Here is a 26,976-nt window from a genome sequence, read left to right on the forward strand (position 1 = left end):
AATGTCTGAGATGTTTGGTCATGAACAATTCAACTAACTGAAAGATAAGAGAATTATAAAAGATGAAGAGAGAAAGAACACTCTCTTTCTCCTATTGGAGAACTTCTTCCTGTGGCAGAGCAAGCACTTGTCTGGACATATTTAATGTCTGGACATATTTAATGCTAAGGAATCCTGGAAAAAGTACGGTTGCTTTAAGAAGTTGCAGAACATTTGCAACCCTGGAAGCATTTTTTTTCTGGTTTAGGAAAAGAGTTGTAGTCCAGGCCGCAAAACAATAATTTGCGGAACTTTTCCCTCACTATTCTTTCTGAATTAAGAGCCCTCTAGTACATTAACTCTTATCAGCAAGTTCAATATTAATCCTTCTAGCAGTTTCATATCCCCTGTGAAATATTATTCTTGAGCTTGATTTTCCCTGCTTGCATAGGGAGAACACATCAGATTCTTTTTTTAACCCATTTCTGACATTGGGTCTCAAATGAGATATTATTCTCTTAACGCTATGCAGGAATATAGCAGTTTTAACACTATTCTCTCCAAATATGGTTAGAACTGTTGGAAAAAACATTTGTCTGCAAAACTGCTCTTTCATGCTTTAATCAAATCTCTTAGTAGAAATGTCTATGTACATGTATATGAACAGCTTGATGGCCAGACATCTTTTCTTTCCTATTAACAACTCAGAATTTTTTTTAGTAAAAAAAAAATTGAATTGAAAGCACAGAAGGAGGGGCAATAGAACTATCCATTTAGTCTTTCCTCCTTCTATATAGAATGGAAACAAATTGATTTCTTTTACTTGATATTTATATTTCAGGTGCAAAGACTGACAATTTTTTTTAACCGGAGGAAACATCAGGTTGGTTTGTAGTGCTCTCTGTTCATTATGTAATAAGATGAGCAAGCATGAAGTGATCACATAGTAGAGCAAATAAAGTACTCTGAATGTTGGGAATAGAAACAGTGCCAAGTGGAAATGTCCAAGCCATTTCAAACTGATGAGGAAGAAAGGGCTAAGGGGAAAAAAGGGGAAGTACTATGGAGAAAGAAAAAATGCCAACAAAAGCCCAGAATTGCTGCCTTTGTGGATGTTGCACAGGAGAACAAGAAGCAATAGGTTGAGATTTCCAGTTAGATGGGGGAAGGAGTGATTTGCTGGCTCAGCTTTGCTCTCCTAGTTCCCTAGGGAACTTGATGTTCTTCAGCTTCCATTTCAATGCAGCTCTTTGGCTCTTTGACAGTTCTTTGGCTCTGCTATCCCCTATGGCCTTCTAGAAGAATATCTGTATGGAAACAACTCATATCCAGAACTTTAGGAAACAAGAGTCAGTTTTGGTCAGCTGTTGCCTATTCTCTTTTAAAACATAATGGGGGGGAGCAGAACTAAGCAAATGAATAGTTAGATCAGTGATCCTCAAACTATGGCTCTTGGGCCTGATATGGTCCACTGAAGCCATTAATCCAGCCTGCGAGGGACCACAATGAAGTCCCACCCACATTGCTCCACCTACCCACTGTCCCGACCCACCTTCTGGAGGCCAAAGAGGCCAAAAAGGTGCCTGGTTTTGGATGGCAGCATGATTCTGAAGGCAGAGGAGACACAAAAAATGGGCTCATTTCTGAAGAGAGAAAGGGGGAGCGGGAGGGAGATGTATACACACATCAAGGCATCCACCTCCCTTCACTAATCTGCTTTCCACCCCCAGGAGCATAACAAATTAAAGTTTAATTTGTATGTATTGTTTAATGGACTGCTAAATTGGCCATGCCCACCCGGTCACATGACCACCTAGCCACATCCACCCAATCACATGACCATCTAGCCACACCCACCCAGTTACATGATCACCTAGGCACGCCCACCCAGTCACACGACCACCTAGCCACACCCATCCGGCCAGTTTGGCCCCCCCAACAGTCTGAGGGACCGTGAATTTGTCCCCTGTTTAAAAAGTTTGAGGACCCCTTAGTTAGATGATAATTAACTATAGAACATCACAGTCACTGAATCATGATGATATAATCTTCCCAAAGCATTCCTTACCTTTCAGCAGTTGTATGGACACAAGCCACAGACTTAAAAACCTCTTTATTTCTCCTTCCTATGTAGAATTCATCAAATTTTCTAGGAATTTTACAGTGATCAAAGGAACTACAAATCAGGCAGCTTGATATTAAAACCAAGGACTCTGAGGAGTAGATTAAAAAGTAATCAGTTTTTAACATGTGGCATATAATATGAGCATTACCTGAAATGAGTATATATATTTTAAAAAATTCTTTCTAAGCTAACCCTTGTATTTGTTTTATTAGACATCTTCATTAGTAAATTCTGAGAATGTAATGAGACAAAATATATCTTGATTTCAGGAAAGAATTTGACAATGTCTAACTTTCTGCTTAGCAAACTAATATGGCATTGTCTAAGTAATATGACAAAAAATATATAACTGGCTTGAAAAACATGAGTCCTCATCAAACTAGTGGTAGGTATCAGGTGAGATGCTTTTGTGGTTCAGAGCTGTTGCTGGCCCTTTAGCAAGGTTCAGATAGAAAGTATTTAATAATATTTAACAGATGCCATATTGTTATTACTTGGGTGCATGAGAAGGACTAGGGGTGACAAGAAAGCAGTCTTCCAAGACTTAGGAGTTCTCACAGAAAAGAGGGAATCAATATATTCTCCAAAGCACCCGAGAGCAGGACAGGAACTAAGTAGTGGAATATCATTAAAGACAGATACTTCCTAGTACTAAGAAGACATTTTCTGAGTGAGAATTAGTTAGAGGAATGACTTTCCTCCAGAAATTTTGAGTTCTTCATCAATGAATGTTTTCAAGAATAAGATTGGACAACCTTTGGTCTAGAGTGGTATAAGATCCCCTGCTCAAGCAGGAGATTTGACTAGAAGATTTCCAAAGTTCCTTCCACCTTGTTATTCTATGTAAGATGTATTAAATGATACAAAATTGTGAGTTTTTAAAAAATGCATAGGAGATAAAATAAATGAATACAATTAATGTTCTTGAGAAATTGACATGAAAATTACAAAATGAACATTCAACAAATAAATGTAAAGCTCTTCCTTTATCAAACAGAATCCAATGTAGAGATATTGAATGAGGAATAACAATGAACGTGGACAAGATTTTGAAATAGTAGCTGATTACAAACTGAATATATCAGTAGTTTGAGGTGGCTGCAAAATAGAGAAATAGTATCTGAGCATCTTTTAAGAACTGATTCAGGTGATAAGGATGGATAAGGAAGGGTTAGGAAATATGACACTAAGTTCTATAAGGATGTATGAAATGCAAAATATTTAGTTTTGAAAAAACCTGAATGGGAAATTGCACCCTTTATTAAGTACCCCAAAAATATTACATAGAAGATCTAATCAAGATCAAACCAAGGTGGCGCAGTGGTTAAAATGCAGCACTGCAGGCTACTGCTAGATCAGCAGGTCAGCGGTTCAAATCTCACCGGCTCAGGGTTGACTCAGCCTTCCATCCTTCCGAGGTGGGTAAAATGAGGACCCAGATTGTTGGGGGCAATATGCTGACTCTCTGTAAACCGCTTAGAGAGACCTGAAGGCCTATGAAGCGGTATATAAGTCTACTGCTATTGCTATATTGCTTTATCAATACAGTCCACATATCCCAGAAACCCCCACCGTAGGGAGGAGGAACCGACCAGGTGGTTCCGCCCCAAGCGACTGATGGACCCCATTAGGTTCCAGACGGAGCTTGGGGTTATTCCAGATACTCTCGCCCACAGTTCGGTTGAGACCCTTGTCGCTGCCTGGCACTCGGCAGCTTCGGGGTCTCTAAACCGGATTGCGCCACTACGGCCCCTCCGGGTCAGCGGCCCCCGGAGGCCTCCTTGGTTTACCGAGGAGCTCCGGGAGATAAAGCGCCGGAGGAGACGCCTAGAGCACCTGTGGAGATTAGACAGGTCCGAATTGAACCGGGCACTTGTAACAGCATGCACCAAGGAGTATACTCGCGCTCTAAGATCGGCAAAAAGAACATACATTGCCTCCTTGGTAGCGTCCGCCGAGTCCCGCCCAGCCGCCCTGTTTAGGATAACCCGCTCCCTCCTAAATAGGAGGGAGACGGGGGACCCCTTACAGGGTAAGGCTGAGGAGTATGTTCAGTTCTTGGCGGACAAAGTTGCCCGGTTTCGAGCAGACCTGGACTCCACTCTTGCAGAGCCAGCTGAGACACAGGGGAAAGACTTGGCAAACCATCTCTGGGTTGAGTTTCAGGAAGTTGCCTCTGGGGATGTGGACAAGGCTATGCGAGCTGTGAGTACCTCCACTTGTGTACTGGACCCGTGTCCCTCCTGGCTGGTTGCCAACAGCAGTGAGGTGACACGAGGCTGGATCCAAGCGGTTGCTGTGGCATCTCTTCGGGAGGGGCATTTTCCCACCGAGCTTAAGGCAGCGGTGGTGAGACCCCTTCTGAAAAAACCGTCCCTGGATCCAGCTATTCTTAATAACTACCGTCCAGTCTCCAACCTTCCCTATGTGGGGAAGGTTGTTGAGAAAGTGGTGGCCCTCCAGCTTCAGCGTACCTTGGAGGAAGCAAACTATCTTGACCCCTTCCAGTCCGGCTTCCGACCAGGTTACAGCACAGAAACCGCTTTGGTCGCATTGACCGATGATCTCTGGAGAGCTAGGGATGGAGGCTTTGCGTCCATCCTGGTTCTCCTTGACCTCTCAGCGGCTTTCGATACCATCGACCATGGTATCCTTCTGCGAGGCACTGTCTTGCAGTGGTTCTCCTCCTACCTCTCGGACAGGTCGCAGTCGGTGTTGGTGGGCGGGCAGAGATCGTCCCCGAGGCCCCTAACATGTGGGGTGCCACAGGGGTCGGTCTTGTCCCCCCTCCTATTCAACATATACATGAAACCGCTGGGCGAGATCATTCGGAGGCACGGGATAAAGTATCACCAATATGCGGACGATACTCAATTGTATCTGTCCGCCCCGTGCCAACTCAATGAAGCGGTGGACGTGATGGAACGGGGTCTGGAAGCTGTTAAAGACTGGATGAGAGCAAACAAACTGGTGCTCAACCCAGACAAGACCGAGTGGCTGTTGTGTTTTCCTCCCAATAATTTGACCACCGTACCATCAATCAGGCTGGGGGGACAAAATTTATACCCCTCAGATAGGGTCCGCAACTTGGGAGTCCTCCTGGATCCACAGCTGAGTTTTGATCACCATCTATCGGCTGTGACCAGGGGGGCATTTGCCCAGGTTCGCCTGGTGCGCCAGTTGCGGCCCTACCTGAATCGGGAGGCTCTCACGACAGTCACTCGAGCCCTTGTGATCTCTAAGCTGGAATACTGCAACGTGCTCTACATGGGGCTGCCCTTGAAGAGCACCCGGAGACTTCAGCTAGTTCAGAACGCAGCCGCGCGAGTGATTGTGGGCGCACCTCGGTTCGCCCACATAACATCTATCCTCCGCGAGCTGCGCTGGCTGCCTGTGGATCTCCGGGTGCAATTCAAGGTCTTACTTACCACCTATAAAGCGCTCCATGGTAGTGGATCTGACTATTTGAGAGACCGCCTTCTGCCAATAACCTCCCTGCGTCCCATCAGATCGCATAGAGCGGGCCTCCTCCGTATTCCATCCGCCAGTCAGTGCCGACTGGCGACTACCCGGAGGAGAGCCTTCTCAGTTGCTGCTCCGACGCTATGGAACAATCTCCCCGTGGAGATTCGTACCCTGACCACAGTCCAGGCCTTCCGTACAGCCCTCAAGATCTGGCTAGCCCGTCAGGCCTGGGGATAAACTCTTCCGCCCCTCCCGAATGCTGAGAGAATGTTGTGTTTTTAGTATTTTTTAGTTATTGCACATTTCTTTTTATGTTTTGTCTTCACTCCCCTTCCTTTATTATTGTAAGCCGCCCTGAGTCCCCTCAGGGAAAAGGGCGGCCTATAAATGCTATTAAAATCCAAAAAAAATCCAAATCCCAGAATAATGGATTTACATAATAGGAAACAGATTTTGGTTTGGGGAAAAAATCTAATAATAATACAATAGAATTCATTATCTAGATGGTGGCTCCTCTTTATTGGATGTCTTTAAGCAAATGCTGGGTAACTGTCTGGATGATTTAATTTAAATTACTACATGAATAAATAGTTGTCTAAATTGCCTTTCCGGTCCCAAGAAAACAATTCTTTTCCAGATCGACCATACTATTAAAAATAAGTCTTCTAAATATTATTCTTATGTTTTAAGTTTTATTTTAACTTCACTTTCCTATTCTACATACTATATGATGCTTATAAATGTTTAAATGGTCTTATCTTCTAGGTGAGCATACAGTACCAAAGGCCTAAAATCATATATATATATATATATATATATATATATATATATATATATATATATATATATATATATATATATATATATATATATATATATATATATATATATATATATGTTGGTCTTGTTGTATTCGGGTCTTTTCCCATGTAAGATTGAGATTGTCTTGGTAACGTTTCGGCGAGGTCTCATTCGCCATCTTCAGGCTGGGTTTTGGGTTTAAAGCGTGGTCAGAGCTGCCGTCTTTCTATAAATCTTGGTGGTTGTGTGTGGAGTGCTTGCTTTGTTTCAGTAAGTGGAATGATTTGTTGTGTGGTTGAATTACCAACCTAATCCAAAGGGAGACTCCCCCCAAAAACCAACACACAGAACAGGACAACAGCATCGCCCTTCTCCCTTACATCAAAGGCACCTCAGATAAAATCAGCAAAATTTTCCACAAACACAATATCAAGACAGCCTTCAACACTGACCAAAAAATAGCCAACATCTTAAGAAACCCCAAAGACATAATCCAGCTAGAAAACCAAGGAGTCTACGAAATACCATGCAAAATCTGCCCTGCAACATACATAGGACAAATGAACAGGAGAATAAATGCACACATCACAGAACACAAGAATGCAGTAAGAATAAAAGAACAAACTTCCTCCCTTTTCCAGCACCTTAAAGCTACAGGATATGAAATTAATTTTGAAGGAACAAGGTTAATCTTCAAAACTGAACACTTCAACAAGAGAATAATTATGGAAGCTATCGAAATAGAAAAACACCCCCACAACATGAATAAACATGATAATACCTCCCGCCTACCAGACATCTGGAAACCAGCCCTAGTCAACAAACGAGTCCCACCCATCACCCAGGCCGTTACAACACAGAACAACAACAGACACACAGCTAGCACCAATCAGCATCAATCTACCAATCATGATACAACAACACAACCAATCATTCCACTTATTGAAGCAAAGCCAGCACTCCACACACTCCCACTAAGATTTATAGAAAGACGGCAGCTCCGACCACGCTTTAAGCCCAAAACCCAGCCTGAAGATGGTGAGTGAGACCTCACCTAAATATTGCAGGACAATCTCAATCTTTCATGGGAAAAGACAGGAATACAACAAGACCAGCATGTGTGTGTGTGTGTGTGTGTGTGTAGTTATAGTTATAGTTATCTTACAATGTAGAAGAAAACAAGCTCACAGATGCTAATTAAAGCGTTTTTGTTTATTTTAAAGTGGAATCGCTCTAAGTGCTTAAACTGTACTGAAAAATTCCTCTTACATTCTTCCAAATCTGAAAACACTTCATTAAATATCATTTTACCTCTGTGAATATCGATACCAGTCTCTTTCATAGAAGCTATGTCTGTTATGATTCTTCATCTTGTGCTGCTTGACCACCTTACAATCTAGCATCCTCTTTACCTTCTTTATTGCAGCTGCATATAGGGCTGAAGGCTTTAAGGATTTTCACACCATCAACCCCAAATCTTTTTCTCGTAAGTATTCTGTGGGCATGATGGCTAGATATTGCTTAACTTTTTTATCTGTGCATGTAACTTTTGTCACTCATGTATTTCTTTTTGTGTTTGTTTTTTTTTGTTCTTGCTTTTGTCCTTTAACTTTGACCTCCTAGTATTTTTTTTCAAATAATGTTAGTGTTACACATACGTCAGTAAACTTAGAGAAAATCCTAATTCATTTATACAATAAATGAAAATTCCTAGTATATGACTGGCTCTAGAGTCATATGAAAAAAGACCACTTATATCAAGAGAGAATGAAATGCTTAGTAACTTCTATTTGTAGGGCCCTGTAATCATTTAAATAAAAGAATGACTTTGAGTAGTACATATTTACTTTTCTACATATAGAAGTGCATGGTTCATTGGTTAAGATTCTATTGTTTGTTTGTTTGATTGATTGATTGGAAAAATAATTCTTATGCCTTGATTTCAGATTTCATAAGGATGAGGGAAAAATTGAGAAATAAGGCAATGGTTGGTTGACTAGGGCCCTGAAACTGCAAATCAGGTCAGAAAATGGAGGACTAGGAACATGATACAGTTATTAAGTCAAAACTAGCAATGGCTAAATGGTAGAAATGGTTATGAGATCAGACTATTCTGCTCAACACTGAAGTATTACAGGCCTGGGGACACAATTTAAATGGCACTGAACTTTGTCTTACACGCATAATACCCAGATTCAAGCGCTGGCTAAACTTCATATTGTTAAAGCATTATGTACCAAGACTGGGAGGGAGAGGGGACTCTTATTCTAACATCATTGCCAGTAAATCAGAAGTGCTATACAAGTGGTCCGATTTGGCAGAAGGCTAATAGAACTTAAAATGTGCAAAATTCCTCATATCCCTTCTGTTTGATCTCATAAAAAAATAATTCACCCATTGTCAATTATGTGTAATAACAATTGATATCACTTTGACAGTAGGTGTGATAGTAGCTGGGATACTGTGTGTCTGCATTATTTAAAATTAATATGATTAAGAGTTAATATCTTATAACCAATCCGGCTTTTGTAGCTCATAGCAGCTGATCCTTAAAAAGACCTTTCAACAATTGACTTAAAAGGAGCCTATATTATTTTAGGACCATTTCAGAGCATGTCTTCAAACAAGGAAGTTTCACTGTGCTTAGGGAGATTTACTCCCAGACAGAAAGAATATATGTTTTGTTTTTAAAACTGGAAGAAGGTAAAAACAGACTGAATTTGATCTACACTTAGTCACGCTTTGGGTAGACACACTGAAATCAATACACATCAATTAATCATGATTTATTTATCCCATTGATTCAATGGATTAATTTTGGCTCCCATTAAATATATATTTTCAAATATCTAGTTTTGGTATGATAATATAAATAGCAGAATGGGAAGATGGGGTATTTTAGATTCTACCAAACATGGAGAGGTTGACAAAATTTACATGTAGCAGTCTCATAGTATGATCAAAGGATAATCATTTTTGCTTTCCAAATATTATCCATGACTATACCCTGTATAATTTTATGGTAGAAGATCCACTTTTAATACACAAGAAATCAGCCAAAATGATGAAGAAGTAATGTTCCATTTTTTACTACCCATTTGTAACCCACCTACCTTCCCTTTGTCTATATGGTCTGAAGAGCTGCAAACAAATTCTGATTAACATTTTGTTATAGATTATGCATCTAAAAAGAAATAGTTGTTTCTTGGTCAGTCATCTGGAAGAATATATGTGGTCCTCAATTACAGATTGCCTTGTTCAGTGATTGTTCTAAGTTACAAAAGCACTGAAATAGTAGGTTTCCTACTAGTTCTTAAACTTGCAACTATTGTTGTGCCCCTGTAGTGATGTGACCATAATTTAGGTGCTTTGCAACTGGTGCACATTTACAATGGTTGCAGTGTCCCATAATCCTATAACCACCATTTGTAACCTTCATATCTAGCTTCTAACAAGCAAAATCAGCAGAAAAACTGGCAGATTGCTGCAATTTGCAGTCCTAGGATTCATGCTAGGGTTATTAAGCTTTGGTTTTGTTGCTTAACAACAGCGAAACTGATCTTGTAAGTCTGGCGTGACCATGTGATATTTCACTTAATGTTTGTGTTATTTAGCAATCGAATTGTTGGATGCAGTTACAGTTGGTAGGTGAGAATTACCTGTATTATTAAAGGAATAAAATCCTACCTACATGAAGCATACTTACGTACATATTGGAGGGAATGACATGTTTATATCCATCCAATACAAAAGATTTCCAAAATATTTGGAATGAGCAATACCTTTGTAGATAAATATTTGAAAATAAGCCTCTTTATACACAAAAAGATGGCATGTCAGAAATACAATTTTTAACTTTATTTCTTCTTGATATAGTTTTCTTTCTTCAGAATTGTTCTTTTTTTCAAATATGAAAGGATTTCCACTTATATTTCCACTTAATTTTTTTACAATTAAGAGAAATGGATAGAATTGGAATGAGCAATCTGCAGTGCGGCTTACATATTTCAGTGTGGATTACATGTGCCTCCAGACTACTCCCATATTGCACTGTCAAAATTCATTTTAGTGACACAATTTTAGCAACTAATAAACGTTCTAAGGAGGTTAGGCGGTTAAGAAATATGAAATATAAATAAATATAAAATAATAGAGGCATAGTAAAACAAAATGTTCAAAGTAAAAGAAGAAAAAAAATAAAAATGTTTGGGCTCTATTTCCTGATGATGTTATGTTTCCTCTTGTGGCCTTAGTAGCCCAAACATTTTTTTAAATGCCCCATCTACACCAGTGGTTCCCAAACTTGGCAACTTTAAGACTTGTGGGCTTCAACTCTCAGAATTCTCCAGCCAGCTCTGTTGGTGTAGATCAGAAACCACTGATCTACACCAACATCAGGTCAAATATGGAAAAGCAGCTTTTTCTTTATGTTTTCATTCCCTAGATCCCTGACTTCTAACCTTTTCCTTTATTTTGCGTTCCAAGGCATCACTGTAATATATGCTACTGCTATGGTGAACACAGAATTTATGGAACAGAAAACAACAGAATCTCACAAAGTTTCATGGCTCCAACCTGAATTCTTGACAGATTTTGAGCAAGAACAGTTATATCATTCTAGAGTTGGCAATCTGTCAAAATGAGAACCATGATTAAAAATAGCTTATATTTTGACACCTGCTCCAGTGACTGTCTAGGGAACCTAGGGCTCAGGTAGAACCATGGCTCTAGACAAGTCATACCTTTCTTCAGATATGTGAATTTGGACATACCTCACTAAGTATATTCCATTGCTTCCTCTGTCATAGGTGGAATCTCTGCTAGGTTACTTCAAGGTTTAACAAGGTTTTGGCAATCCAAGTGTATGGCAAATGAACTAGGGCTTGATAGGTTGGTCTTGTTTATCCAGTCATATATCAGTCAGTCTTTTATTATGGTAAATGAGAAGAAAGTAATACAGAAAAACATAAAGGTGAAAACTTACCAGGTGAAAGAAAAAAAATCAAATAAATTATGGTACAAAATAAAATAAGGCAATAAACAACCAATAATAATAAATGTAATTTATGGCAACAAATATTGCATCAATAAAACAAAACTTGGCCACATTCTCCAGTCAAGTGTGCCACCATGATCATCTATTGAAGAGCTATTGTGGATGACAGAAATATTGATAATTTCACTGGTTTGCACATTATATTGATATGAGATTTGGGCATGATATGAAACTTAAGAGTTATAAATGTAAACATTTTAATATTTGTGTATTTTAAATAAGTCCATTCCACCCATGTAAGTACATTAGTAATTTGTCACTTAATTATATTGTTAGTGTATTATTGAGAAATGCTTTCCTTTATGCTGTTTCTTTCCCACAATGATTTTGATTGGTTTATTTAAAAAAAAACCCACTGAGTGGCATCCTCTATTGTTTCTTTCAGCCAGTAATATTAAAGTAGAGACACAGAGTGATGAAGAGAATGGGCATGCCTGTGAAATGAATGGGGAAGAATGTGCGGAGGATTTACGAATGCTTGATGCCTCTGGAGACAAAATGAATGGCTCACACAGTGGCAGCAAAGCCATGTCAGGAGTTGGAGGCATTCGACTCCCTAACGGAAAGCTAAAGTGTGATGTCTGTGGGATAATTTGCATCGGTCCCAATGTTCTTATGGTTCACAAGAGAAGCCACACTGGTAAGGTCTAGCAGAGTTTTTTTTTTCTTTAGCTACTAGAGATTTGTATTCGAATTAATCCCATACTGTGCTGCTCACTCCTATCCTAAAACTCGAAAGGTTTCCAGACAATACATTACTTAACACACCCAGACCATACTGTACTGTACCATATGAAGAATACCAATATCATGCCACCATGAAGAGTCCAAGGAAAAATTTAGGTTAGATTTCTAATCCATTCCTTTTATATATCACATAGAATAATCAGGCTATGTCTTGCCTTCAAACCAGGCCAGACATAAGATCAAAATAATAGCAGTTATCAAATTGAGAAATGATATTATTTTCCATTTACTTAATAACCATATTTTAGAAACAAAATAATAATTACCAGAATCAAACATCCAAACTGATATTTTTTAACCAAGATTTAAATATAATGGGAATATAGTCCTTTAAACTTAATCACTCTGAGGTTCAGATAGTAATTTTAATCTTCCAGAAAGATATGTTTATCTGGAAAAGATGGATCCAAGGAGTGAGTGGCAGATCTTAAGCAGACAAATAGTTTGCTCATGGCATTTGCATCAGTGCATCATTGTCAGCAGGCAAATTATCCCCCCCCACATAATTCATAACCTGAATTGTAATGATTATGTGAAGTCCATTGTACTTTTTGTTAGAAAAAAATAATGAGTATGTTTGCTTCCAATACCATAAACTACTGTTGTTTATACTACTAGTGTTTGTTATGGGCACATACAAACAATGGTGATAGAGACTTTGATAGAGCTTGGAATTTAAAAGGCAGAAAACAGGTAAAGATCTTAAATATAAAAATATACAGTATTCACTAGATTTCAACTAAACTATTCTTGTTTTTGAGCAAGTCAAGATTATTTCTCCTGAGTGATTTATAGCATCTTTAGAACATCACTAAGCTTTCACTGCAGTTGCAATAATAATAATATGACCAACCGTAACAATAATAAATTGGTTATTTGGGCAGAACAATGATAAGATGATACATAAAAACATACCATACTGTAAATTTCAATTGGGTACATAACCAGAGAAGGCAGTCTTATAGGATATTATTTTTATACTATTACCAGTTAAATAGTTTTAACAATGATAGCAATAGCAATAGCAGTAGACTTATATACCGCTTCATAGGGCTTTCAGCCCTCTCTAAGCGGTTTACAGAGAGTCAGCATATTGCCCCCAACAATCTGGGTCCTCATTTTACCCACCTCGGAAGGATGGAAGGCTGAGTCAACCCTGAGCCGGTGAGATTTGAACCGCTGAACTGCTGATCTAGCAGTAGCCTGCAGTGCTGCATTTAACCACTGCGCCACCTTGGCTCTTTTATATATAATGGAGTATCATTGTTAAAACTATTTAACTGGTAATAGAAAAAAATATATATAAACACACACACACACACACACACACACACACACACACACACATATGTTTGAGTTCCTTATATGACACATCAGTTTTTCTATGAGGAAGCATTGAACCTCTGCCATGCAGAGCCATGTGTGTTGCAGAAAAATCTGGGAAGTTATTAAACGAATCCTTTTACAGGATTTTTGGCCTTGCCATACCTCCACAGGAATGCGTAGAAAGTTGTTGCTGTCCAAATGTTCCTGAATATTATATTCGCCATGCGTGCTTCATATATTTAAAATGCAGCTTTAAAATACCTTGCATTATTTGCAAATTACAGACATAAACAGTTAATTCTAATTTTTTTTCTTGATTTCACCAGCAATCCTCTGTCTCACCCAAGTTTCATGTTTCTATATAACACTGTTTTCTGATTCTCAAATTATATAAATATCATTCATTTTTGACTCTAGGTTTTAGTCTACAAAATAACTACTTATCTGCTTATTTTCTCCTTTGTAACCCAATCCGTATCAAGAGGGAATGCAACAAGTGGGATGTGCTGTTTTGACTTCATTCTGGTCATGGCTGTTTGTTTGAAAAGGGCACTGAATTAGAGGAGAAATTGTAACCTTGTAGGAAGCGAGATCCTGGCAAAGGGGTTTGATATTGTTGATTCCTGTAACCATGCTTCAATATGCTGGCGAAGCTAAATAGCTGTACATGCTCAGGCATGGGGAGATATCTGGGGGTAGCCACAACATAGCAGATAACCATTCCCTCATATCAAGCATCTCTTTTGAAGGTTTTGTACATATCTAGTCCTAAGAAAGCAAAAAATAATTATCTCCAATCCTACTTTTTCAGTAGCATGTGAAAATTACACACGGCAATCTCATGGTGAGATAACAGTATGAGGTTTATGGTTTAAAATATTTACTATAACTCCTGAATATTCCATAATGCTGTATGGTAGAATAAACATAATAAAAGAATTGCAACTTTCATGGTCCCACTTGTTCTGAAACAACTTTAAAGATCAAAACCATTGCACTGCATAATCTGGGGGGGGGGGTTGGTCCCTTTGAGTCAATACTGACTCCTAGCAATTATCTGGATTAATTCCTTCCATTTTCTTAGGAAGGTTTTTCAGAAGAGATTTACCTTTTCCTTCTTCCCAGAACTAAGATAGAGTGACTGGGCCAAAGTCCCCCAGATGGGCTTGTGCCCAAGTTGAGACTGGAACTCAGAACCTTCCTGTTTCTAGCCTTGGCCCTTAACTACTCAACCTTACTGGCATAAGCATAGCAAATATAATTAATGACTGATATGAGTTAAAAGGTGTAACTCCAATCCTCAATATATCTGCCAGATGTGATTATTCAAAACAATACTTGATATCTTCTATTTTTTTTAAAGTCCTACACGTAACTGAGATTATCTGAATTTTTTTCTCTTTCCATAAGTGCTTGAAAAGTAAGCATACTGACACTTTCTGCAGTTGATTGAAATCATAGTACATAAGACTTTTTCTTGACTGTAAATGGCAAATAGCCTGCTTTTAATTAAAATGCCTCACACAAGCTTGTTTAGGCCTAATTGCTTCGTAAGTTGGAAAGATTTAAACAGATACTGTTAGAGGGGATCATATTATTTGTATGTTTGTTTATTCTAACAGTCCTAGGGAGTATCATAACCATAAAATGACTACTACCATATTGGATTTAAAATGCTCTGGGTCTGTCAAGGTCATAATAGTATCTATAAATATATTGATTTTAAATTCCACATTTTCCACCATTGATTTCACTGTTATTTCTGACTTTAGTAGCAAATGATCAGTAGATGACATCTAAGTTGAAAAATATTTCAGAAAAGGCAGTGGCAAGATATTTCCATGCTATTCCAACAAAGTGTTGTTAATTTTCATACAAAAGTCACCAAGAGGTAAGTTAAGCTGGAAGTTAACTTCCAAATAAACAAACAAACACAAACAAACAAATCTACAATATAGTATTTAAAACAGAAGACAAAGGTTTTTTCCACATCAGAAAACAATCTTTGTAACCAAATTCCTCATTCTTAAAAAGCTTATAGCACATTTCAAAACCATTCCACAGTTTAGTCTTTTGTTATGTGGTCTTAAAGAAAAATATCTATAGTACAAAATCTGAATTCTGTGTGGATATTGCTTAATTGCAATTTTAGGATTGATTTGCCAACTTCTTTTTTGGATACTGTTGCAACTTTCTAGCACTTTTCTTCAGTCTGTTTCTTCTATGCAACATGTGTTTTTACTCTTTCACAATGTACATCCTTAGTCAAAGGAAGACACTTTTCAATATTCTACTTCTATCATATTTATCTTTTTTTCTTTTTCAAAACTATTTTTCAAATAATTTTCCCATGTGAAGGGCATATCAAAACAAAATGTTACAGTTGCACAGAGAATTATCTTCCATTTGGTATATGTCCCTACCACAGAAACTAGGCTTCACAGTGCAAGTGCACTTATTCTTTCCTCAAAGTTTGCTGCTGTTTCCAATTTCCTGATTAGGGAAGCTGATTTTTTCCTCGAACTCCACCCACTCAATCCTTTCCTTTGCCTTTAGTTTCTGTTAAAGTGCAATATTACAGACAAACTCTGCCTACAGCCTGGAGTTTGATCCTGATGGGGCTCAAGGTTAACGCCAGCCTTCTATCCTTCCAAGGTTGGTAAAATTAGAACCCACCCAAATTATTTTACATTGTAAACCACCCAGAGAATACTGTAAAACACTGGCGTGGTATATAAATCTAAATGCTATTGCTATTCTAACGGACACTTGCAAGTTTATTAGTGAAGCTCTTCATGGAGTGCAGATAAGTAATAAAGAAATCATAGATCATAGAATCATTAAAACATAGAACTCTAAGAACCTTAGAGTTCTTTTAATCCAACTACTTGCCCAAGGCAGAAGGATTGTATCTAGGAGAAATGGCAGTCCAATCTTTTCCTGAAAACCTCCAGCAATGGAATAACCACAATCCCAGGGGGAAAACTATGCCACTGATTCATTGTTCTTATGGTCAGGACATTTTTTCTTGGTTTCAGATTGAATTGCTATACGAACTTCCACCCATTGCTTCTTGTCCTACGCTGAGATACTTTGGAGAATAAGTCAAGCTCTTCTTCTTTGTGATGGCCCCTCAACTATTGGAAGAAATGATTATGTTATTCTTAAGCCTTCTCTTCATTAGGCTAGACATTCCTAGTTGCCTTAAGCCTCATACCATTTAGCCAGCATTCCCCTTATCATATTTGTTGTTCTTCCCTGCACTCTTTCTAGGGTCTCAGCATTCTTTCTGTATCATGGTGACCAGAATGGATGTAGCATTCCATGTGTGGCCTCAGTAGTGTGATATAAAGCAGTACTATCACTTCTCATGATCTTGATGCTATCACTGATGCAGCCCAGGACTGTATTAGCTTTTTTTGGTAGCACACTGCTCACTGTTACTTAAGGGATGGTCCACTAGGACCCTTAGATCCCTCTTAGAGTTACAACTATTGAGCCAGGTACCATCAGTTCTAATATTGTACATTTCGTTTTTCACTGATTTCTACAGCATATGTTTTATAGTAGCCACATGATTAATTTATTTATACCTGGCAACCCTGATGATGTTTACATTATGTTGCAACAGAAATATGGATGATATTTTCTGAAAAAAATGTTCATCCTCCTACACCTTTCCAAACAATATGGAATATCCCAAATCCCGTTTAAGCATGACATTTTCACAGATTTTCCTATGTTCCTTGCAGTAAGAGGTGCAATGTTACATATTTCCTCATCTATCTGCATCCATATTGAACTGTACAATATTCCAATTTCGTTGTATTTAAGTACAATGACAATAAAGATTATGCTTATTCCAATTAAATGGGTGTTTGTATTTCTCCAATTTCATTACGTGTAGGGAGAATAATTTTAAAAGAATGGGCTGCCTTTTAGAGATTAACATGTGTGCAATTCCTGCTAAATAGATCTACATCTAATGCAGATTTCCACAAAATATTACTTTATTAAAAGATGCCACTTCTGTACCAATTCTAGGCTCTTTGAATCAGTCTGGACTCCTGATGATCACACGAGCAACTTTATACAATTTTCTCTGGCACATTTTTCAGAAGTGATTTACCATTGTTTCCTTTGAAGGGGTGAAAGTGAGTCATTAGTACTAAGTCACCCAGCAAACTTCATGCCTAAGTCAGAACTAGAACTCTATCTCATCATTTCGAGAGCAAGACTTTTAGCCACTGAACCAATCTGCTTATGTTTTTAGGTATAAGAACTGAGTTTAAAAAAATTAGGACATCTGGCTCCTTATCCCTTTGTTCTTTTCCAGAGAATTATAGAAATAAATGGCAAGAAATGGAATCTGAGGCATGATTTCTACATTACTGACACTTTTTAAATAATGACTGTGGATCTGAGAATTTTAATGAAATGCCACCACACATTTTAAATACCTTGAACCACAGACTAAATTCTGAAGAATCAGAATTTGAGAAAAATGTGAGAAAAAGTAATATTTTTGATCAAATAACTCTAGCACAAATGTTCTATGGTACATGTTTATTACATTTATAGACAACCTTTCAAAATTAAACAAAGTATCTCTCTTTTGGATTTCACAATAACTTATCAAGTTGATTGAACTGAGGTATAGTTTATTATGGAAGGATATAACATTGCCTTAATGGCCAAGAAATCAGTAAATATTAATTTTCTTAAAGAAACTTTTTGGCCAATCTATCACACTAGTTTTAAGGAAAAAAATACTAAAACTACAGTATGGGAGTAGGAAGGAATATGACTTGCTAAATGTTAACATACTGTTCAATTAGAGTAATAAGATTAGAAGTGAAAAGAAAAAATGTTGACAAAATGATTATTTTACCAGTTCAATATTTTAAATTCAAATTTCCCTTTGGAATAAATTTTCCTTTTGAAAAAAAAAACATTTATTGGTTACATCTAACATATTTCGAATTGTATTAGCTTATTAAGATAAATGTATCTAAAAATATCTAGTAATTTCTCAGTTAGAAAAAATATTTAAATAATAATTTAAAAGGATTATGGAAATGGCCCTTCTTTTTGGATCTATTTAGATGCAGATCGATTGCCTCATTGGATCTCTTGCCTTTATTAGATAGGGTGTAAGTGTTTATATCAAAATGGCATATTTCAGCATTTAATGGGGACCTGTAATGCTGGACAGGAGTAATGATTGATAGAGAAGAGAGAATGAATTAGGTCATGGTGAGGCAGGGGCACCTGTAATGTAGATGAACTTGTGGAATGAGTGAAAGGGATGCTGCTTGGAAACAGTTGGACAAGAGAGGCAGGGCAGCTTAGCAGTCAGAGAAAGAAACTTAGGAAAGACTTGCTGTAATGCATCAAGATGTTAAAAGTGGTGGCAGGAAGCTTGCACTTTCAGATTTGCAAGAGTGGTGTCAGCTCTCCCAGGTAAACCAGACAGGAAATATGACTAGATGAGTTAATTCAACTTTATTGTGAAGGTATATTACCAGAAACATGCAAATCTGAAAGTGCAAACATTCTGTCACCAGTTTTAACTGCTTGATCCATTAGGAGGAGTCCTTCCTAAGTTTCTTTCTCTGACCATTATGGCACTGGTCTCTCTTCTCTGATTGTTTTATAGGCAGCAACTCTTCCCATGTTCTTCAAGGTCATCCACACATTTTATTACAGCACTTTACTAAATTCCTCTGCTACATAATAGCTGAATTACTATGAGGTTACACAAAGGATATGGGAGAAAGGAAAGAAGAATGATTTACTGTACTGTTGATCAGATTTGGCTAATAAAATGTAGGGAGAACAAATTTAAACTGGTCAAGAGAGAAAATAAAAGTTACCTTTGTTGAAGTTACTTTAGTTCTGGCATGTTAGCAAAATAAAGACTACAGAAGAATTGTTATAGATAAGCAGGAGCCCTTGGTTAGCTTCAAGACAATGTTTTCTAGCTTTCTTTAGTACCTAGCAAGGCATCTATCTTGAATTGTGATTAATATGTAAATATTACCAAACTGTAATTAGCATATTGTTTTCTTAAAATGCTCAAGGTTGATTGATAATGGTAGTAAAATATGGTCTAACCAAAAGAGCCTATTCTCGTCAAAAGATAATTTTAACAATAAAACAATTCCATGTATAAATCCTAAAATGTGAATCAGACATTAATTACTCTGGACTGTTTTTTAAAAGCAAAACCAAAAGAAGCAACGCATACAAAACAAATAAGCCTGCAGTCCATCTGTGATATAATATATCAGCAATGAGAGTTAGGAGTTCTGTGTGGAAGATGCTGTCTCCTTTGCTCTGTCTTAACTTCCTTTTTTTAGTCCATCCCACTCCACCCTTCCCCACCCTCTCACTCGCCCATCTGCCCCCACACTTTTCTGTCTCTTTCCTGATTTGGCTGCTTAGGGACAGTCAGGTAATGGAGAAGAAATTGAAAGGGAAAATACAGGGAAAATGTAAATGAAAAGAAGTTATTATAACTGTTATAATGAAGTGCCTTTCATTTAAATATAAGAATGTAACGCTGAAATGAACTTGTGATCCTGAAATGCATTTTTAATGAGTTTCCTTTTTATTTTGCTGCTTCAGTGGCATATTTTAAAGACCCTTTGAAAAAAGCCACATTAAAAAAACCCACCAAATGCCACAACATGCAAAATTGGATATTGGTTTATTCCAAAACTGCTGATCAGGAAGAGTGGCTCTTCAACACAAAATGTTGCAGTCACTTTATTTAAATGAGTTTGAATTTGCATTGTGATGTGCCATTCTGATTTAGAAAAAAAATTAGATTTTCAGATCAAATTGACCCAGCCAGTGAAGCATTAAGGAACTGGCAGGTTTAGTCTGAAAGGCTCATGTTATATCAAACCTGCAGCTGGTGGAAGTCACAGAGCGCCAGTTGGAAAACAACTTTCTCACTGAAATCATCCTCCTATTACCTTGTAAGAGTTTTGTTCTCACGTATTTTTCCCTCTCATTCTCCCTGTAGGCGAACGCCCCTTCCAGTGTAATCAGTGTGGGGCATCCTTTACTCAAAAGGGCAACCTTCTCCGCCACATAAAGTTACACTCCGGCGAAAAGCCCTTCAAGTGCCACTTGTGTAACTATGCTTGCCGTCGTAGAGATGCTCTTACGGGCCATCTGAGGACCCATTCCGGTAGGTTCCATGGTAGAAAATTCTAGAAAGGTTTTGCTTGCTACTTGGCCAATCCAAATTATATCTACAAAATGATTTGAGATTAATGCTAATTTAGTTCAGGTTTCCTCTAACCTCAACTGAAACCAGGGGCCTACTGGACATTTGGTTAGTTGCACTTCAGTTAAATTTTCAGGTAGACTTGCACAGAACGGAACAGAATAACAGACTTGGAAAAATGTATTTCCTAGCAGTTTGTATGCAGGCCAGCAGCCCATATATTTTTTTCTCATGATCTTTTGCCTATCTGTAAGATCACAAGAGTTGTCAAGCATATAAACAAACTATACTTTTGATTCAGAACTATTTATTATTTTTAATAAATGCTTGACCATGTATTAGCACTCTAAAATTAACGAATCATAAATTTGCAAACTTACTACATAAGGCCAACAGTTCCATAGATGAACCCAACTGAAAATATAACTGTACAGTGTAGATTGTTCCTTATATCCTTATATATAGGAACAGCATGCCTCCAGAAGTTGTGGGTGCACCAACACTAAAGGTGGGTGCACTAAACACTAAATGGACAACCATTAATCTGACATGGTGTAGAGTCTCCTGCTTGAGTAAGGGGTTGGACTAGAAGTCCTCCAAGGTCTCTTCCAATTCTATTATGCTGTATTCAATTGGGGAAACATTGGTTTATTTGATAACTTAAAAAACCCACCGTAGATAAATCTGTTTTATAAAGATAGAAGCAATATTGGACAAAGTTAGCAGCTAAAATTTATTCACTATTAGATATAAGCATTTAATATTACCTGCATAGAATGCAGCTTTGAGCCTTGGCATTTAAACAGTTTTCAACTCAAAATTTCCTGTTTATACCTTTTCTTGTAGAAACGATGCAAAATAACTTTTAAAAATTATTTTAAAAATCAGGCAAGTTTTATTCATTATTAAATTTATTTGTATTAAACGCAAACTTTCAAGCCAGAGTTGAGCAAATTCTAATTTGACAATTTTTCCTCTTATTAATGGCACCCCCCACCCCCGATATTTTGAGTCGATAGGCCTGTTTTCATTACAACATGACCAATTTACATGTCCCAAAAATTGCAGTAAAAATTATCCTTTGCATTCTTCAGGATGGCTGTTGAGTCTGGCTGTTTGTACATATTTGATTCACATTATCTGGACTATATTATCCCAGATCTCTTTGAGTTTCTACAATAAATTCCATTTCCCCCTGCAGTTGGCAAACCTCATAAATGTGGATATTGTGGTCGGAGTTATAAGCAGCGAAGCTCTTTGGAAGAACATAAGGAGCGCTGCCACAACTATTTACAAACCATGAATCTTTCAGGTGGCCTCTATCCGGGTAAGAATACAAAGCAAAAGGCAAGATTAGCTTCATAATAAGATGCAATTATAAGGCCCGCTCTATGAGTAGTCCAATGCTCTCCTGGAGTACTAGCGTTTTTAGGAGCTGCAGAAAGCACGGATAAGTTCAGGGTGGAAGGGATTGATCGAATTCTAAAGGCAAAGAGATTGAATGTGAGAAATAGCTATTGCCTCTTGTCTGGTTACAATTTCTCAGTAGAAGTTGAGCAAGTGATTCCCTCCTGTTTTTCTTTGCCTTATCTTTGAAGGCTACTTTTCTGCTGCCCACTTTCTTTCCCTTGCTTACTTTCAAACAGCTACATCTTTTTGGAGAATTTAATAGGTGATTTTACTGTCATAGCAACAAGAAGCTATTTCATCTTTCTGTTTGCAGGTTCAATAGTGTGGTCATCAATCTTTCCTGCCTTTCTCAATCAGCAATCTCCCCCCCACCCCACTCTCCAATACTGAATCTTTCCTAGCTCTTGCAATATCAGATGCATGGAGTGAAATATGAAGTAGGAATATCTGGGAAACCTCCAAACATGAGCTACAATTCTTTTATCTTCCAAGAAAAAGTGTTCTTTGAGATGGAAATTATTTTAGAAGAAACATTCTTTCTCTTGTTCTTATTTCAGCACTCGCTAATCAACCATTTCAGTGATTGTATATTATAAGGTACAAACACACATACATACACAAATGAATGCAGACATTCATTTGAAAGGAAGGGGACAATTCATGCTTATTCCATCTTTGCTGAATGCACAGTAAAATATGGACAGGCATTAATGTGCATAGAGAAAAAAATGAAGACCACTGTTTCTTAAAGTTGGGTTATGAGCACTTCAGTTGCATACTACATTTTGCAAAGTTTAAAGCCAGAAGGCCCCACAAGACTATTGCACATTTTCTGTAGGCATACTTTGGATTACTGGAAACACAATATCTAGCATTGTCATCAAACATTATGTAAGGTCTTTTCAGGAAAAGATAAAAACTGTGTCTAGTCCCTGTAACAAGACTAGATGAAGCATTTTTGATACACCTATTACTGTGTATGATGAAAAAGAATTAAAATTGCTTCGATCCTGTCAGTGCATTTTAACTTTTGCTTGCTGATAATTATATTTCTGCTAGTAAATTATATGAGTCATGGCAGACTACAATAAAAATGATCAAATCTTTTAAAAAACCAAATAAATAAAGTATATAGCAATTCACAAAGCAGAAGTAACTCAATGAAAATAATATAATTTCCAACTGCATCAATTACTTCAGTTATGAGCATCATAAAAATGGGTAGTGTTCAGAGTCCTGCTGTTTTCACTTTGTAACATAATGTCAAAGCGTATGCTAATTTAGCTTTCAAGTAGGCTGATCCATCATGGATAGATTATCAGCTCAGTCGGGATATAGAATAGCACATGATGTGGTTGTATCAGGTGGATGTCCTGAAGATACTTTCTGCAGATTATCACATCAGTAGATTATGTTACTTTAGGCCTCATATGCAGATACTGCATTTAATGTGTTTTGGGGAATAGCAATAGCACTTATATACTGACTGCTTCATAATGCTTTAGAGCCCTCTCTAAGCAGTTCATGGAATCAACATATTGCCCCCAATAATCTGGGTCCTCATTTTATCAACCTCAGAAGGATGGAAGGTTGAGTCAACCTGGAACCATTCAGAATTGAACTCTTGGAGTGAGCAGTGAGTTAACCTGCAATATTGCATTCTTACCACTGCACCACCATGGCTCTTTGCTTATACAGCTGTCACATTTTCAGATAATCTAAAGTTGATGTCTGTCAAAGTAATGCTGTAAAGCAGCTGGGATCCTTCTGACAGTTGATGTTGTGAGACCTTTTCATTTTTGCTAAGTTGGGAACTGTTAAATACAGAAAATTGATTTTCACAAAGGGTTACTTTTGTTTCTAGATTGTAGTGAGAATCTATAAGACAGTGTGCTAAAATATTTATTTCAAAAACAATATATATATGGAGTGTATTGTGACCAATCAAAATAATTCCAAATGTGTAGGTATTTGAACTTACCATATCTATGAATCAGTCTAAATGACACATAAACCAGAGTATCACAACAGAAAAAAACAGACTTTTTTTCACACAAATGTGTATTTCTAACTCAGTATAGATGACTGGAAATACTTTGTAGAGAACCAATAATACAGTGATTGCACACAAAAAAATGAAAATAATTTGGAATCAGTTGACATAAGTCCCACATTTAAAAAGCTCAGTAGAATGAACAGTGATTCGGGACAATGCTTTAATAGATAGCCAGTGATTTACAACCAAGTAGAAAATAGAAAACGTTTAGGTGTTGGGATGATGCAAAACCATTATTTTGCACAAGAACAATGGATTTCAACACAGAACAGGAAATATGGGTAGTAGAGTAGGAGTAGTATATGAATGCCCACAGGTAACCATAGTAAGAGTAATGGATTGTATAAACTGTAGTAAGTATCTCCTTTGCAAATATACAAAACAAATGATTTGTATTTAAGAAACGAAAAAAATGAACTTCAGAATCTGTTTGTCTTCTGGAATAACACTATGGACAGAGCTTTTGCAGCTGCTTTACAATGAAACAGCAACTTGAAGGATCAGAAACTGTTATGGGAGAGGAACAGAATTCCCTCCCACAGTGAAAGGGGGAAGTAGAAAATTATTAAAGATCATTGCTTTATTTGATTTATATTGAGTCTCCTGATTGAACTTCAAATTCAAACCTGGAGTTTCACAAGCCACCTCTAGCATACTCTAGCAAAAAGACAAGGGAGCTGTAGAATAACATATCTAGAATTATTCTACAACTTTGTCATTTGTTAGGAACATAGCTAGAGAAAAATAAATCTTTTTCACAGCAAAGTGAGGTGGTCTTCCTTAATGAGGCTCTGCACTGGAATTCAATGAAATATTTTTCTCTGTTTCTCCAGGAAACATGAACAGTAAAGCCTGTTGGTTAAAGAGAAAACATCCTAGTTCACTTGTTTATTAGGTAGGATTTGTTACTCCCTTCTGGAGCCCAAGAGAGAAGAAACAGAGAGTTGTCACATTTCCTTCCTCCTCACTTTTGCTCTATGCCTACTTTTATATGTTGTTTTTTAATAGCAGCTGTTCCCACTCACAAAGTCACTGGTTACCACTGTCACAAACTATGCTGCTGCACTTTTGTTAATGTTGATTTGTTTTTCAGAGAAGGGCTTTGTTTTAAAAAAGTAGGTGGGAGAAAAAAATGGATGAAACCAGAAGGAAAAAGTAAATCTAAGCTGAACTGAATCTTAATTCAAACTAAAGTAGGAATTATTCATATAATTATGTCTATATATTTTATTTAATTCATTTCATATTCTCTTGCATTAAAAATGATAATGGGTACTTGGATTTTGAATCTCTGAGTTAGAGGATTTAGTTATCCAATACCCCAAACTACCTTTCTTTTTGTTGCTTCTCAGCTTTAGAGCCTGACTGCCAGCAGAGTTTCAGAAAAATTTGGAAATAAGTGTGCCTTAAAACATCTGGTGTCCTTTAACACTTTTTTTCCAGTCATGAAAGAGGAAACCAGCCAAAGTGAAATGGCTGAAGACCTGTGTAAGATGGGATCAGAGCGCTCCCTTATGCTGGACAGACTAGCAAGTAACGTCGCCAAACGTAAGAGTTCTCTGCCTCAGAAATTTGTTGGTAAGAACTAAATGTTGCTCCCTCTTTCTCCTGGTTGGATTCTTTAGTTTTAATTGTATTGCTGTATAACAATAGAAAGAGCAAAACAATTAATCAAAAATTGTGGATTCCAAGCTCCTCTTAGTAGTGGTCAAGTAAAAAATATGCAATGATTTTGGATTAGTAAAACAGCACTGACATGATTGAAAGTGTCCAAAAAGTGTTTTGCCCCTGCAGAAATAGCTTATTTATAGAAATAGCTTATTTATTTAGAAATAGCTTATTTATTTAGAAATAGCTTATTTATTTATTTATTTATTTATTTATTTATAAAATTTAAATGCCACCCATCTTGTATTCAGTGATTCTGAGTGACTTACAACATAAAAAAATAGAAACATTAATAATATTCAGTATAAAACAGCAGAAAAAAAACATTAATAATCTTAGAGACAAAGATGGCAAAGAACGGTGCTGGACATATGGGAAGGGAGGTGGCGTTGAACTTGATTAACCAACCACCTTCACACATAGGGAAAGATATGTAAGACGGGAAGATGATATCTGTAGTTGGGGGAAATCTCTGGAATGCAAAAACCTAGCAATTGGCCTAATCTGACATGGAATTAATCAATCAATTAATCAATTATTTACCAAGATTGAATCTATGTCTTTTAAATAGAAAACTCCCACCATTCCTGCCTTGGCAACTGATACTGACTGAAGTTAATTCAGCACCTTGGAGAGTCATGGATTCACCATTCCTAAAATTGTACTTCTGATAAATTTGTAGTATTCTGACTCTCTAAGAATACTAGAGTAATTGAATGAGAAGTAAGGCCTTCTGACTTGGCCAAAAACACTTTTTTCTATTTTGATAGTTTTCTCTTGTGTCTCCTATAATGTCCCCCTTTTTTAAAATAAAAGTCCAGCATGGCCTCTAATTTAAATAACTCTACTGGTCCAGTGCTTATTCTGATTGATTCAACATTATCTAATCTCAAATAAAAGGAGAAAATTAATTAATAGCAACACATTAGTATTGAGAAAATTCAGATTTTGCAACCAAATCTACTGACCATATCTAAAGTTTACCAACTTAATTTTTATAATGTTGCATAGAAATGGAACGAACAATACCTATTGTGTTTAGTACACAGAAGATATTCATGTATATGCAGAATTTTTACTAATATTTGAACATTATTCACCCA

At 37.2% G+C, this 26,976-nt stretch overlaps 1 protein-coding gene across 3 annotated transcripts in view; it reads left to right on the top strand.

Annotated features, from left to right (window-relative positions):
• Positions 1-26,976, top strand: part of IKZF1 (IKAROS family zinc finger 1) — an 87,423-nt gene that overhangs the window by 55,013 nt on the left and 5,434 nt on the right. Inside the window, exons 4-7 of one of the 3 annotated variants that reach the window (XM_014053616.2) lie at positions 11,812-12,066; positions 20,533-20,700; positions 21,941-22,066; positions 25,649-25,783. In XM_014053616.2, coding sequence (XP_013909091.2) covers positions 11,812-12,066; positions 20,533-20,700; positions 21,941-22,066; positions 25,649-25,783 — 684 coding nt within the window. The remainder of the gene's footprint in view (positions 1-11,811; positions 12,067-20,532; positions 20,701-21,940; positions 22,067-25,648; positions 25,784-26,976) is intronic. The other 2 variants (XM_014053619.2, XM_014053620.2) reach the window with 2 other exon arrangements.

This window comes from Thamnophis sirtalis, unplaced genomic scaffold (genome assembly GCF_051295495.1).
Source record: "Thamnophis sirtalis isolate CommonGarterSnake01/CBP01778 unplaced genomic scaffold, rThaSir2_p1.2 scaffold_4, whole genome shotgun sequence".
NCBI classification, from domain to species: Eukaryota; Metazoa; Chordata; class Lepidosauria; order Squamata; family Natricidae; genus Thamnophis; species Thamnophis sirtalis.